Genomic DNA, 14432 nt, shown 5'->3' on the forward strand with positions numbered 1-14432 from the left:
CACTTTGGTATAGTATATATAGAGCCAGCTTTCTACACTGGGACCTGGTTCAGGATCCCAGCCCACACTCCGTCAAGTTGGCTTCTGGTATCTGGCAATATGTTAGGGGATAACCATGCAAAAAGGGCACTTTCCTACAAGGGGCACTTTACTACATGAGTGGTGAGCCTAAAGCCCTCAATCTTGGGGCTCTTCATGAGGTCACATGACTGCATCTGCCCCAGTAAGGGATCAGGAGTCTGTGCTTGCAATTACCAGTGAACAGTTCCCAAAGCAATGCTCCCCAGTGTAACTTCACTTTTCTCCAGGTACAGGCCCTCTCAAAGGCTGTGAACCATTTTGTGATATCACTGTAGGAAAGTGGATTTCTGTTGCAGAAACCCCCACCACTTTTTGCTAGATTTCTGATGGACTTTGACTGAGTGTTCCCTGGATCCCTGCCAATTAGGTTCCCAGGGCCTGTGTTCCTTACTAAAACTGTATCTTTGTTTTGACAATTGGCACACCTCTGGCCAACAAACAAGTCCCTTGTAAAAGGTACCAGTGGTACCAAGGGCCTTGTGACCAGAGATGATCCCTAAGAGCAGCAGCATGTATTGTGCCACCCTCAGAGACCCCTCACCTTAACACCCACACACTGCCAGTGCAGGCTGCATGTTTTGGTCAGACAAAATTTAAAGGTCGACATGGCACACATCCCTTTATGCCATGCTTACCTACCACTGCCTGTGGCATAGTTGTCACCCCTCAAGCAGGCCTCCCAGTCCTAAGGCAGGGTGCACTCTGCCACAGTTGGGGCATAGCTCCAATAGCAGTATGCCCCTACAGTGTCTGTGCCCATTTTTAGATATTGTAAGTGCAGTGAAGCGATATTGAGTACATGGGCTTGGAGTTTGTTTGAACTCCAGACCTCCATGATGGCTTTACTAAATGCTAAGGAGTTTGGTATCAATGCAGTAGTTATTATGTTGTAAAGGCCTACAAGTACTTTACATGAGTATTAAATTATTTGGCAAGGTCAATCACACAGTAGCAAACGTAACACATGTAAGAGATAGGCATTTAGTGCAATAGGCAGAAATGCAATGCAATCCTATGAAAGGGAAACTGTTCTATGCAGTTACAGGTAAGTTCTAGACTTAAACATCCAGTCTTCGGGGGTTTTGGACCAACACTGGACAAGGGTCAGATCAAGGTAGGTACTGCACCACCAGCAGCACTGGGGCGCAGCTGGGTGCAGAGGTCACTGGGCTCAATGTCAATCAGTGGAGACTGGGGGCACCCACAAGAGTTGCGGTTTGCAGGTAACTACCCACGGTTTCAGGGCACAGGCCCCAGGGTTAAAGCAGCACAAGTCATACACCACCAGCAGCACAGGGGCCAACCGGTGCAAATCAGTGTTGGGCGCCCAATGCAAGTAAATGGGGATCTTGAGTGCGCAAAGAGGCTTGGCCCCGTATGCTGGACTGAGGTGACCACCAACAGCTGAGCAGGTAAGATGAGTCGATGGACGCCTGTGCAGCGTCTGCTAGGCTCCAAAGTTGAGGGCTGAGGATGCAGGGGTGCCTTTTGGCGTCTTTCTTTACCTGCGCCAGTCGCTGTAAGGCGCACCCTTCGTGAAGCAGCCGCATTCTTCTACTTGGATTCCAGGAGAGGTCAGAGACTGATGGAATCGAGATCAGCATCGTTGGGGAGACTTCGCCGGACAGGTGAGCCACTCACTCAGGCCATGGGCGTTGATTGCAGAGTGGCAGTAATCACGGTTCGACCTGGATCTGGAGTGTGCAAGAAAGTGCCCTCTTTTTACATGGTTGACCCCACTTTTTGCTAAACTGATGATGTGCTTTGACTGAATGTACCCTGGGTTCCTGCCAACCAAGTACCCAGGGCCTATGGTCTTTTCCTAAACTGCATTCAAAACCAAAGCCAATTGGCACTCTTTGGCCACACGTCAATCCCTTGTAGGGGCACTGTGGCCAGGGAAGGCCTCTAAGGGCTGCAGCACTTATTGTGACACCCTTGGAGGCCCTGTACCTTTACACACATTGCCTTTGCAGGCTAGGTGTTTTAGTGCAGAACAAAGTGTAGAGTCGACATGGCACATTGCACACCTCCTTGTGTGCCATGCCTACAATCCACTGCCCTGGCATAGGTCAGCCTTCCCTTTAGCTGGGTGCACTATAACAGTGATGAGGGTACAGGTGCATGATCCCTTTACCCCTACAGTGTCTAAGCCAATTCTTAGACATTGTAAATGCAGTAATGCCATTAAGAGTATATGGTACTGGGACTTCGTCATAACAAACTCCACAGTTTTCAGTAGCCATTATAGTGCTGTGAAGTTTGGAATCGAACTTCTCATTACGTTAAACCTACACTGATGCCATTGTGTGATTTCATGAAAAATGCACACAGAGGGCATCTTAAAGATACCCCTTGAAATAATGACCAAACACTAGTGTCCAGCCAGCTGTTAACCCTAGACTTGTTTCTGGACCCCTGGGTCGGGAGCCTGCTACTCTCGGGGGTCTGAAACCTGGAAGCGCTCTATCCCCTATTGGATAACATTGGGCTTCAGCACTCTGCACCGGGCCATCCTAGTGCCGCTGAGAGTGCTTTCAGAGTGCATCCTCTACTCTGGGGGAACCCTGGTTCTAACCCCAAAATACCAACTCCCACAAACAAGTACTTACCTGCAAACTGAATACATTGACAGTGTTTTCTTGAAAATTGCTCTGTGTGGAGTTGGTTTGTATGAAACATTGAAAAACTGCGTACGTGGTAAAAGTGAATTACTTACTTAGTATCTAGGAAATGTCTGTGTGATATCTAGGCATATCACACTGATTAGCAAAAGTAATCTGAAAAGTAATCTAAGAAATGTACATAGTAATCTATAAAGTAACTGAAAAGTAATTTCGAAATCAACTTGCCTGTAATTCAACCAACTGCATTTGAACCTGCATTCAACTGTAAATATTGCATAAGATTCTGCGAAGTATTATTTCACTTACCTGCACCGTGCTTGGCTTGGTTCTAAAAGTAAAATAACTTAATATTTTCCAGATGAACAAATTGGTCTGAGTTCAGTCTTTGAGTGTGTGACATCATTTGCTGCCTGAGTGTGTACAACACATGCTTAACAGTACCCTCCAATAAAACCTTACTTCTCGCCCACACATCCACCAATGGAGAGTAAGGTGCTATCTACTTTTACCTCCACCTACCTTTAGGGTTCCACTGGGCTCTGTGCACACTATAAAACATTTTGGTATAGTATATACATAGCCAGCCTCCTACATTGTGGTCTTGACAGCAGGGCCCAATGCATTAGAGTTGAAAAACAAGCAGCATCTGTCCTAACATATTGGAGGGGGGGGGGGGGGGGGGGAGAGAAGTGAGAGGAGGGTAATCATTAAAAAAAAAAAGTCCTTTGTGACAGCAGGAGAATTTGGATGTGTGGGAATTTTTAGATTTGGGGGAATATTTATGTGGGTCAAGACTCAGCTGTGTTGACTTTAGAAAGGCACTTGTTTATTGGAGTTTGCGAATTTGTGGGTATGTGGTTGACCTGAAGTATCATGTGCTTCTGCGTCCAGAGTCTGATGATGGATTTATGGATTTTGATTGGCAAAGTCAGAGTGCTTGTGGGTATGCAGATTTATGTGTGTTGTATAAGAGCTTGTTTTTTTTACTGGATTTAAATTTCACTATTGAATTTGAGTTGTCCCCTTTGCTTTTCTTTGCAGCTTATAACAAAATATTTCGCATGGTTCCAATCTCAAGACACACAAATATGGCAACAGAGCAAGTCAATCCCCAAGTAAGTTCTATTGGATTTGTTTTGGTGGATGTATCTTTCACACCTTGTGACAACAGAGCCCTTAATTTTTCCTGCCCATTCTGTACTTGCTTAACTTGGTTCCGGTGCATATGCAGAGCCCTGTCCACCAACGTTTTTCGTTTCCTCAATTTCTTGATTTCCTATATGTGTGATCCTGGTCCATCCATTCCTTTTTTGGATTTCAGTAACTTTTACTGTTGCCCTTGGCTTTCTCTGGAACCTCAGGAACCTTTATGGACCCTGCACCGGCTTCACTGCCGTTGTTTGCTTTGGCGCCACAACCCAGAGTGTACCCCAGAGCATAAACACAATGCCATCTGTAGCGAATGATGAAGTGCAACCAATAGTGCTCTCCGACTCCGAAGTGGCTCAGCTTTGAACTTTTTTTTTGTTTTTGTTTAGCCGCTTCGGTGCTCATGACGAGCCCAGCTCGTCATGAGGTACAGTGGAGATGTGCTCATGACGAGCTGGGCTGGTCATAACCGTTGCGGCCCGCCCACGCGCGATTGATTCCCCGCCTGTGCGGGAGAATCAATCAGTGGGCGGAGTCATGACGAGCTCAGCTCCACTGTGCCTCATGACGAGCTGGTCTTGTCACGAGCACAGCGCCACCTCCCTCCCCCCCACCGAGGGGAAATTACCCCTGCGTGTAAGGGGTTAAAGAGCTTTATTGAAACAAATAAAACATGGGTACAACATTACAACTCTGATCAGAAAAACGTGCGAAAGATAGAACAGTTCATGAAAACCTGGTAAGATGACAAACCAAAAAATGCAACAAACCTCTGAAGTAAAAATTAAGGTCTAGGAGCAGTAATGATGAATTATGTGCCAAAGCAAATTAGCATTTTTAAAAGTTTTTGTAAATAAAGATAGGAAAGAGAGAGAAAAAGGAAGAAAAAGAAAAACGTAGTTAACAAAAAAATCAACATCCTTACCAAATAGAGGTAGTTGCATCCGATAATGAGCACTTTAAGCTTTCAAAAAACAAGAGGATAATAAGGTTTGAGGTATATGAGCTGCAGAATTCATACTTTTGCCTAGATCACCATCTGGTGTTGGTCTCGGATGATTGCAGTTTGTTGTTGTCTTGAAAGAAGTCTTTGTAGTCTCGATCGGTGACCCCTCCCTTGGATGATAGTGCGCATGGGCATAGACTCCATCATCAGATTGTTTTTTCCGCCATCTGGTTCGGATGTAACTTCAGCGCTCCAGTTCGGTACAGTGTTTCCAAACCTTTTCGACGCGCAAACCATCACAACTCTACAGTATTGTTTTTGTTTGCGTGCCCTTCGACGCACTAACTCAAAATACTAGATTCCGGTCGTCGACGTAGGCCGCTAGGCCTATCGACGCCTTTCGGGCCTGCGGGTAATGGAAAGGACTCTAATTTAAAAAATGCCCCCAGTGTGGAGCTAAATTTCAAAACCACGACCACCACAAGGTCTGCAACCTTTGTCTTGCCAGAACACAAAGAAAAAGATTGCCAAGCCTGCACCCTCTCCTTTTGATCCAAAAAGACTATCCGTGATCGCCGGGCTCGACGACACGTTATGGCGCAACAGACTGCACCGGTGCCAGAAGACATCTTCGATGAAGGCCCTGACATTCCAGAGGCAGAGGATTCAGAGGAGCTCAACATCGTATCCGAAGCTGATGACTCAGACTCCGATGACCACATCACTCCAGGTCAACGAGTGAGTACAACTGCCACTGCCCTTACACCACCCAGAAAAAAAGAAGGCACCGGTCAAAACTTCGCCTGAAGGCCTTAGTCACGACCGAAAAAACTTCAGAAGCCCCGCCTCCAAGCCCGACTCCGAAGACAAAGGTGAAGCCTTCCGGCAGCTCGGGACCAAGCAAGCTGCATATCGGTGCCCAAAAAACACCGTCTGTACCGAAATCGGGAATACATCCTACTCCCGTTACCTCCAAAAAGGCCTCGCCAGCGAGCTCTTCGGCACCGAAAGAACAAAAGGCCTCTGATCCTAACAAACCCCGAAAACCTTTGGTTCCGATAAAGATTTCTGACTCGACATCGAAGCTGAAGGAGCAAAACACCCCTTCTAAGGCTCCAGAGCAGAAATCAAAACCACGTTTGGAACTGAAAAAATCGGCACCGAAAAAAGATGTCAAACAGGAAGAACAGTTTCAACCAGATCCTATCGATCCAAAACAAAAGACATTGCACGTGGACCCTAAAACAGGCCATATTGTCAGTCTCCCAAAAAAGAAGAGAAAATTAAACACCTCACACTCTCCTGAGGTACGTGTGAAGAAAAGAGACTTAGCAACTTAACCCCCAAGACCCTCTTCTCCTGTTCTTCCTACTAAGCCTTTGTCTCCTACAAAGTCTCCCATACTCTCCAAAACTCTCTCCATACTCACCACCACCACAGGATGATGATGACGACCTAGGGGGCGTGGTTTGGCATATTGACCCTTTAGATGACCCTGATGATGACACTGCTATACCACCGGACACATGGGCAGATTACAATGATCCTGCAGATCCTCCAGACCTTCCTGATCCAGATGCATACAAAACCCGGCCATCTCCCCCAGATGACAACATAGGGTTTAGTCAGCTTATTGATAGGACTGACAAATATTATGGCGTACAAATGCATTCAGACCCGTGGAGGAACACTTCCTGGTAGATACTTTTGCCCAGTCGCAAAGGACAATTTAAGCATTGCCCATGCTCAAAGGCGTCATTAAACACGCACCAGATGTCTTCAAAGACCCTGCCAGGATCAGAATTCTCAATCCTTGCATTGATAAGAAATGTAAACCCGCTGTAAGAAACTGTGTGTATATATATATATATATATACACACACACACACTCTACTGGCGGTCGCCAGTAGATAGTTATAGTTAGGACCGTGTTTCCATAGGAAATCCGCAACATTCTATTTGGAATAACTTTTGCGTCGATTGACGAATCCTCTCGAAATTTTCAAAATAGGTGGGGCGCTCCGCTCCTTCCCTGAAAGTCTCGGGGGGGATTCGTCAAGCGGGGGCTGAGAAAAAGGGAGGGTCCCAAAACGCGTTTTCCCCATGCATTTTTCCATAGGACCTTTAGTCCGCGCTACAGCCCGAACGGCTGAACAGAAAACCTTGAAATTTGGCAGAGAGGTAGTCCTCAGGTCAGGGATGTGCCTTTTGCAGGTCTGGTGTAAATCTGTTCAGTATTTTCTGAGAAAATAGCATTTAAAAGCATATATATATCTATAGGCGCGCACCGTGCGCGTACGGTAAGCGCACCCTGCCGTGCACGAGCGCAATTCTGATTGGTTGTTAGATCTTAGTAAACATTCGAATCGGTCGAAACCAGGAAGTGTCGGCCGCCATTTTGTCTCTCGCAGTCCGAGGGAGGTGAAAAATAAAGGTGGAGAACATGAAAAGGGGGCAGGGTGGACAGTTCCTGACCCCCTAGCCATTGTCAGTGGGTCCCCAAAGGACCCCCAAGGGCCATAAATGTTTTTAATATTTTTACGAAAAATCGCGGAGTGCGCTTACCGTGCGCGCACGGTAGAACCGTGAAAATTACGCGAACGGCGTAACGTGGGCGCGCGGTGGGCGAAGCGCACCGTGCGCGCACGGTACGCGCACGGTGAAAAACCTTAATTTTTTTTTTTAAATAATAAATACATAACTTAGCATTTAAAAAAACGTACAAATTCACTGAAAAAACCATAGGTTTCACACACGTTATAGTTAGGAATTAGCATTTAAAAAACCTTGCAAATTCACTTAAAAAAACCATAGGTTTCACACATGTTATAGTTAGCTGGACATTTCCCTCGTAAAAAACCAATGAAATTCCCCCGTTATAGTTAGTAAAGGGAACTATAACTTGCGCGACCGCAATCCACAATGTGTCATTTCAGATGTCATCATTGATGTGATGAGTGATGTCACTGACCATGTCATGAGTGATGTAATATGTGACGTCATCAGCAGTTTATTGTGGGCGCGCAAGTTATAGTTACCTGATCTAACTATAACGTGGAATTTCATTGGTTTTTTACGAGTGAAATGTACAGCTAACTATAACGTGTGAAACCTATGGTTTTTTAAGTGAATAGATATGGTACAGGTGTGCCCCATGAAGGAGGGGCTAAATCAACAGGAGGAAACCTTAAAATCACAACATCGGAGGCATCTGAAGAGGCTACCGCCGAAATGCGTCATGCCGAATAAACTTAACATATGTTTTCCTGAAGCCCTGCCGTGTCCCCTTTTTTTCACCGTGCGCACACCCTGCGCGCACGGTGCACTTCGCGCACCGTGCGCGCGCTGTGGGCACTCGGTGCGCTTCGTGCACCGAGCGCCCACGTTGCGCAGTTCATACCGTGCGCGCCTCGCTTTTTTTTACACAGTAACAATTTTTTTTTTCCCTTGCGGGTCCTTCTATTTATTTAATAAATGTGATTGTCATTTCGTTTTCTTTTTTTTTTTTTTTTTTTTTGCCGTGCGCGTACGGTAAGCTTACCGTACGCGCACTCCGCGATTTTTAAAAAAAAATTATTAAATGTATTTTTCGTACTTTTTGGTCCTTCGTGGACCCCCTGACAAACGCTAGGGGGTCTGCAACTCTCTCCGTTGCCCCCTTTTCACGTTATCCACCTTTGTTTTTCAGTGCGAGAGACAGAAAATGGCGGCCGACACTTTCTGATTTCGACCGATTCGAATGTTTACAGTCATGTAAGCACCAATCAGAATTAAGCTCGCGCACGGCACCGTACGCGTACGGTAAGCTTACCGTAAGCGCACGGAGCGCGCTTACAGATATATATATATTGATTTAAATGCTATTTTCTCAGGACCTACTGAACAGATTTACACCAGACCTGCAAAAGGCACATCTCTGACCTGAGGACTACCTCTCTGCCAAATTTCAAGTAATTCTGTTCAGCCGTTCGGGCTGTAGCTCGGACTAAAGGTCCTATGGGAAAATGCATGGGGAAAACGCGTTTTGGGACCCCCCTTTTTTCTCAGCCCCCGCTTGACGAATCCCCCCCGAGACTTTCAGGGTAGGAGCGGAGCGGAGCGCCCCACCTATTTTGAAAATTTCGCGAGGATTCGTCAACCGGCGCCAAAGTTATTCCAAATAGAATGTTGCGGATTTCCTATGGAAACACGGTCCTAACTATAACTATCTACTGGCGACCGCCAGTAGATTATATATATATATATATATATTGTATAAAAATATACTGTTTCATTTTAGAACCAAGCACGCCTGGTACAGGTAAGCATTAAATACTTTTCAGTAATAAGTTACTGGATTTAGAACAGTTTGAAAATGCAATTGAAATTGTACTTTGTTTGATTTACAGGGGAGCAGTAGTATGCAACACTTAGCAAATACAGTACTTTGCAACGAATAGGCTTTTTCAGTAAATTGCAGGTAAGTTACATTTTACGTTACTTTTCTAACTCTGTGCTGGATACCTAGATTCAGCACTGGGACATTTCTAGAAACAGGTAAGTAATTATGTTTTGGTTATTCGCATGATTTTAAAGGAATATTTTTAGATTTCAAAACTCCGCACTTAGAAATGTTTTGGAGAATAAGTGTCAATGTTATCCTATGGAAGGGAAACAGTTAAACGGTTCACAGGGAAGTAAACGGCTGTGGGAGTTAAGGTTCTGGGGGTTAGACTCTTGGGGGGGGGGGGGGGGGGGCGGCTGTCTCCCAGGGTCAGTGATGCACTGTGGTTGCACCCTCAGCGGCACTAGGGCGGTGGGGTGCAGTGTTGAGGCCCAATGTTATCCAATGGGAGATAAGGGGCCTCTGGTTGGTGGCTGCTGGCAAGCAGGCCACTGGGTTGTGGGAGCAAAGCTCTTAGGGTTAAGGTCGGGACAAAGGGAGAAACAAAGTAGCACAAAAGGTGCACCCTCAGCGGCACTGGGGCGGCCGGGTGCAGAGTGCTTTTTCGATGTCGGGTGCCCTGTTTTCTATGGAGAACTTCTGGTTTGAAAAAGCACTGCAGGCAGGGAAACCAAGGATTTCTGGGTGCGACCACCACTTGGAGAGTTAAGTTGGAAAGTTAAGGGTTGGTTAGGCACCGTCGGTTTGGGCACACAAGGGCGTGGGGCGTTGGGTGCAGGGGTGCCTTTTGGGGTCGGATGTTCTTACGAGTTCATGGTCGCGGTTAGGGGGCCCTTCTGGATTTAGGCTGCAGGCGTCTGCTGGAGGCAGGTCAGGGGTTGCCAGATCTCTGGTCAGGATCGCCGGGCCGACCTCCTCCTGGTGTTTTTCCACTCCAGCTCGGGCCGCAGCTGAAGCGACGGGGCTGGGTCGGCGACACCCGGAGCTGTGGACCGCCGCTGATAGCGTGGAGGTGAGGCGAGGGGGAGGACCAGGGCGAGTCGCCGTGATCCGAGAGCTGGACTGAGAGGGGGGCGCCTGTGCTGGCGCTCGGCGGAAGCTGCTGGGCCCCGCTCTGGAGAGCCACTAAGCCAGACCTCGTGGCGAGAGAATCCGATCCGAGCCCTCGGATCCTTTGGCCTTTGACTGTGCGTTTGGGTGCTGCAGCAGGCCCGGTGGTGGCAGTGGAGTGGCGGCCATCTTCCTCGGCTGACATCGGGGGCCCCAGGGCGGCGACCTGGGGGACGTGGTCGGCTGCTGAGCCGCCCCTGGCCATACAACGGTGCCGGAGTGGTCGCGCTATGGACCAGTGACCCCTGATACAGTAGTGGGGCTGTGCGAGGATCCGGCAGTCGGCCGGTCCTGGTTCCCCTCCTGGCGGACGACTTGCCGGGTGGGCGACTGGACACGAGACAGGGGTGCTACGGTGGATGTCCATGCGAGCTGTGCTGCACTGCCCTGGGGGACAGACTAGGAGCTGCGGCACGAGAACTGGTACGGGCCTAGAGGTACGCGCTGCATCTGCCCCCGCTTGGATGGTCGCATCACGGGTATAACCCGATCTGGACGACACAGCTTCGTTGGCTGCTAGTGACACCTGCACTACCCGCTGCCTGTTGTGTGAACCTGGTGGGTGGTGTCCATTGCTGTGTGAGGAGAGTGCGGCTCGACTGCCCACGTCAACCGACTGCAGTAGGAGGCAGTCATGGGCAAGCCAGACACGCGGCAGCCGAAAATTACATTTGACAAGTCCAAACAGAAACCGCCAGACCAGGACCACCGAGATGCTGAGCCTGCTCGAGAAGAACAGAGTGGCGCACAGGACGTGGACATCAAAACCATGTTTCAGGAACTGAAAACGAGCTTACATGGTATAGATGGCAAAATGGACGCGCTGGCGGCGCGAATGGACGGTATCACGTCTCGCATGGACAAACAGGAAGGAAGAGTAGAGTCACTGGAAGCACGAGTGGCCGATACGGAAGAAAGTCAAACCGACCTTGGCAAAACACTGCGGGGCATGGAAAAAGTCCTGGCGCTCATACAACAAAAAAACGAGGACTTGGAAGCGCGCTCGCGGCGCAACAACCTTCGCATCACGAGAGTGGCGGAAACAACAGACATCACTAATATGGAGAAATATGTCGAACAGATGATGAAAGAACTGTTTGGGTCGGGCTTAATATCGATGTTCCTTGTCGAACGGGTGCATAGATCATTGGGACCCAGGCCTAAACCGGGAGCGCCGCCCCGGCCTATCATTGCACGTGTCTTAAACTATAGGGACCGGGACACGATATTGCGTATGGCAAGAGACATGACCGACGTGCAATATAAAGGCAACCACATTGCACTATATCCCGACTATACGATGCAGGTACAGGCCGCTCGGAGGGAATTCCTGCCGGCGAAAAAACTTTTCCAACAGACGGACACCAAATACTCCCTCATATACCCTGCAAAGCTCCGGGTACAAGGTCCCGGAAAACCATCCTTCTTCTTGGACGCGAAAGCGGCTCTGCAATATGCCAAACAACTGGCGAAGGACCAAAAGACTCAAGCTACCGCAGGCGGACCGGACCAGCGAGACAGGCTAAGTGATGTTGAATGACTGTCACCGTTTGATTTTTGATATGTCGCTGGGTATTGCCTGTCCGGGCCGGGTTGGGGTCTAGTGACTGTTTGGTGTCCTGGAGGGTTAATTTCGGATGCTTGTGGGGAGGTGTGTAGAATTGCGGGACTGGGAGGGGGGGGGGGGTCCTTGAGCGGCCACACTGGGTCAGCGCTCGATCACCCTGGCATGAGTACAGGGTTAGTAGGTGGCCAACCTGCGTACCTCAGGGGATGATTCCCACTCATCGGTTACGACCAATGACTGTAGATACAGTTTCCATGGTGGGGGAGGGGACCTGGGGGGACATTGCACAACCTAATTGGGGGGTTGGAGCGGGTGGGGTAGGGGTTCAATTGAGTTTGGGGGATTCTGTTGGGTTTTGTTTATGTTCTAAAGTTGGGTCAGAAGAAGCGAGATTAGATGCTGCAACGTATATCGTACAATTTTCACTGCTCTGTCGACAGTCACCTGGCATATGGTTCTCTGGCCTCTTTATAGATGGGGAGAGATCATCCACGCCTCCTATTCTACCTACTTCAGAGGGGTGGCGATACTAATCAGGAAGGGACTTCACTGGAAGACACATGAGGAAATCGGGGATACGGGAGGCAGATATATTATCCTAGTGGGAACACTGCGGAATGAGAGTGGTACTGGTAAATGTGTATGGCCCGAATGACGACAACCCAGAGTTCTACGGGGATCTATGGCACAAGGTGCAGGCCCGTGGCCCGGCAGCGATTTTTGTGGGGTGGGGACTATGTCGTAATATCAGACACCATGGATAGACAGGGCACGACTAGGGAGCACCACCCCAGGGCGTCGGAAGAGCTCGGCTACATCATGCAGGATGCAGGGCTGGTGGACTCCTGGAGGTCGCTGCACCCCGGGGTACGCGCGGGCACGTGCATAACGGCCCATAGTGCGGCTTGGTCCAGGCTGGACTACTGGCTGCTATCCAGAGATTTGCACTCGACGGTATTAGAGGTGACACACTTGCCGAGATCTCTGTCCGATCATGCCCCGGTGTTCCTTACACTGTCCACACCGCCCCAATACGTTCAGCTGGAGGTTTCCCTCCCGGGCATTGCGCGACCCGGTATTTCAGCAGGAACTGCGGGACAAACTGGAGGAGTACTTTGCAATAAACGAGGGCACTGTAGACTCGCCGGGCACGTTATGGGAGGCTTGTAAGGTGGTGACAAGAGGGCACTGCATGTCACTGAAGACGGGAGTGCTGAGATCCATATGAGAGACGTTGAGTAAATTAGAAACTGAACTTGCGCAACTGGAGACCGCGTTGACAGATGCCCCGACGGATCAGTTGCGGGCAGATTTCAGGTCGAAGCTTACCAGGTACCAAGAGGAAGCGGACAGGGAGGTTGCATTTTTGTCTAAAGATCACCAGGCCAGACGGTATGGGGAGGGTGATCGGGCCGGACGTACGCTAGCGAACCTGCTGCGCGCGCCGCGAGGGTCGGACCACGTCCTGGAATTACAGGGGGTGGCGTGGTGCGAGAGCCCCCGGCCATACTGGCAACCCTGACAGAATATTACAGGGACTTATACACCTCCAGGGTGACACCGGAGGACACGGTGCTCAGCGACTATCTGGACACTATTGCCCTAGCGTGGTTCAGTGATAGGGCTAGACAATATATGGACCTACCGTTCACGCAAGATGACATACGGGCGGTAATAGCTGCTTTGCCACTCAGTAAGGCACCTGGCCCCGACGGGCTGACAGCGGCCTTCTATAAAGAATACGCCGACATCCTGGTCCCGAGACTGCACGGGGTCTTTGAGGAGGCGGTAGAAAAGGGAATCCTCCCTCAGTCCTTGCGCGAGGCTCCAATCATTACGCTGCTTAAACCGGGCAGGGACCCGGTACGTCCCGACTCATATCGTCCACTTTCACTAATTAACCTTGATGCAAAAATATACGCGAAGTTGCTTGCAGACCGCTTGAAATATATGTTGCCACAGATTGCGCTGTCTGATCAGTTGGGCTTTGTGATGGGGAGATCAACTTCCCATAACTGGAGTACTATTCGGGCTCCTGCATTATCTGGATCCCAAGCTGCAGGCCGCAGCTGCGCTGTTGGATGCCACTAAGGCATTCGACTCCCTGGAGTGGAAATTCCTACGAACATTGTTTACTCGCATGGGATTCAGCCCATCCTTTTCCAGGCGTATTGGCATACTTTATAACGATCCGACGGCCAGGGTGCGGGTGAATGGGCAGCTGTCCACCCCGATCTCCATAACCAGGGGAACCCAACGGGGTTGCCCGATGTCGCTGTTGCTGTTTTCTATTGCGACGGAGCCGCTGGCGGCTCGCTTGCGGCAACACCATACTCACCGCAGCATCGGATTCACGTCGCGTGGCCTACTCGTATCTATGTACGCCGACAACATCACCATATATATGCTGAACCCGTCGGAGAATTTTGACCCGCTGATGAGAGAGGTGACACGTTACAGCGGCCTCACCGGCATTGACATTAACTGGTCAAAATCGGCAATGTTTCCACTGACCGATGGTACGAACAAGTGCCACACGGAATTTCCGATTGACTGGGTGGCGGACGA

At 49.4% G+C, this 14432-nt stretch overlaps 1 protein-coding gene across 2 annotated transcripts in view; it reads left to right on the forward strand.

Moving 5' to 3' along the window:
- The window catches only part of KMT2B (lysine methyltransferase 2B), a 694916-nt gene that overhangs the window by 331021 nt on the left and 349463 nt on the right, over window positions 1–14432 (forward strand). For both annotated transcript variants that reach the window (XM_085615911.1, XM_085615910.1), the window contains exon 18: window positions 3750–3823. In XM_085615911.1, coding sequence (XP_085472037.1) covers window positions 3750–3823 — 74 coding nt within the window. The remainder of the gene's footprint in view (window positions 1–3749; window positions 3824–14432) is intronic.

This window comes from Triturus cristatus, chromosome 7 (assembly GCF_964204655.1).
Source record: "Triturus cristatus chromosome 7, aTriCri1.1, whole genome shotgun sequence".
In the NCBI taxonomy this organism is placed as follows: Eukaryota; Metazoa; Chordata; class Amphibia; order Caudata; family Salamandridae; genus Triturus; species Triturus cristatus.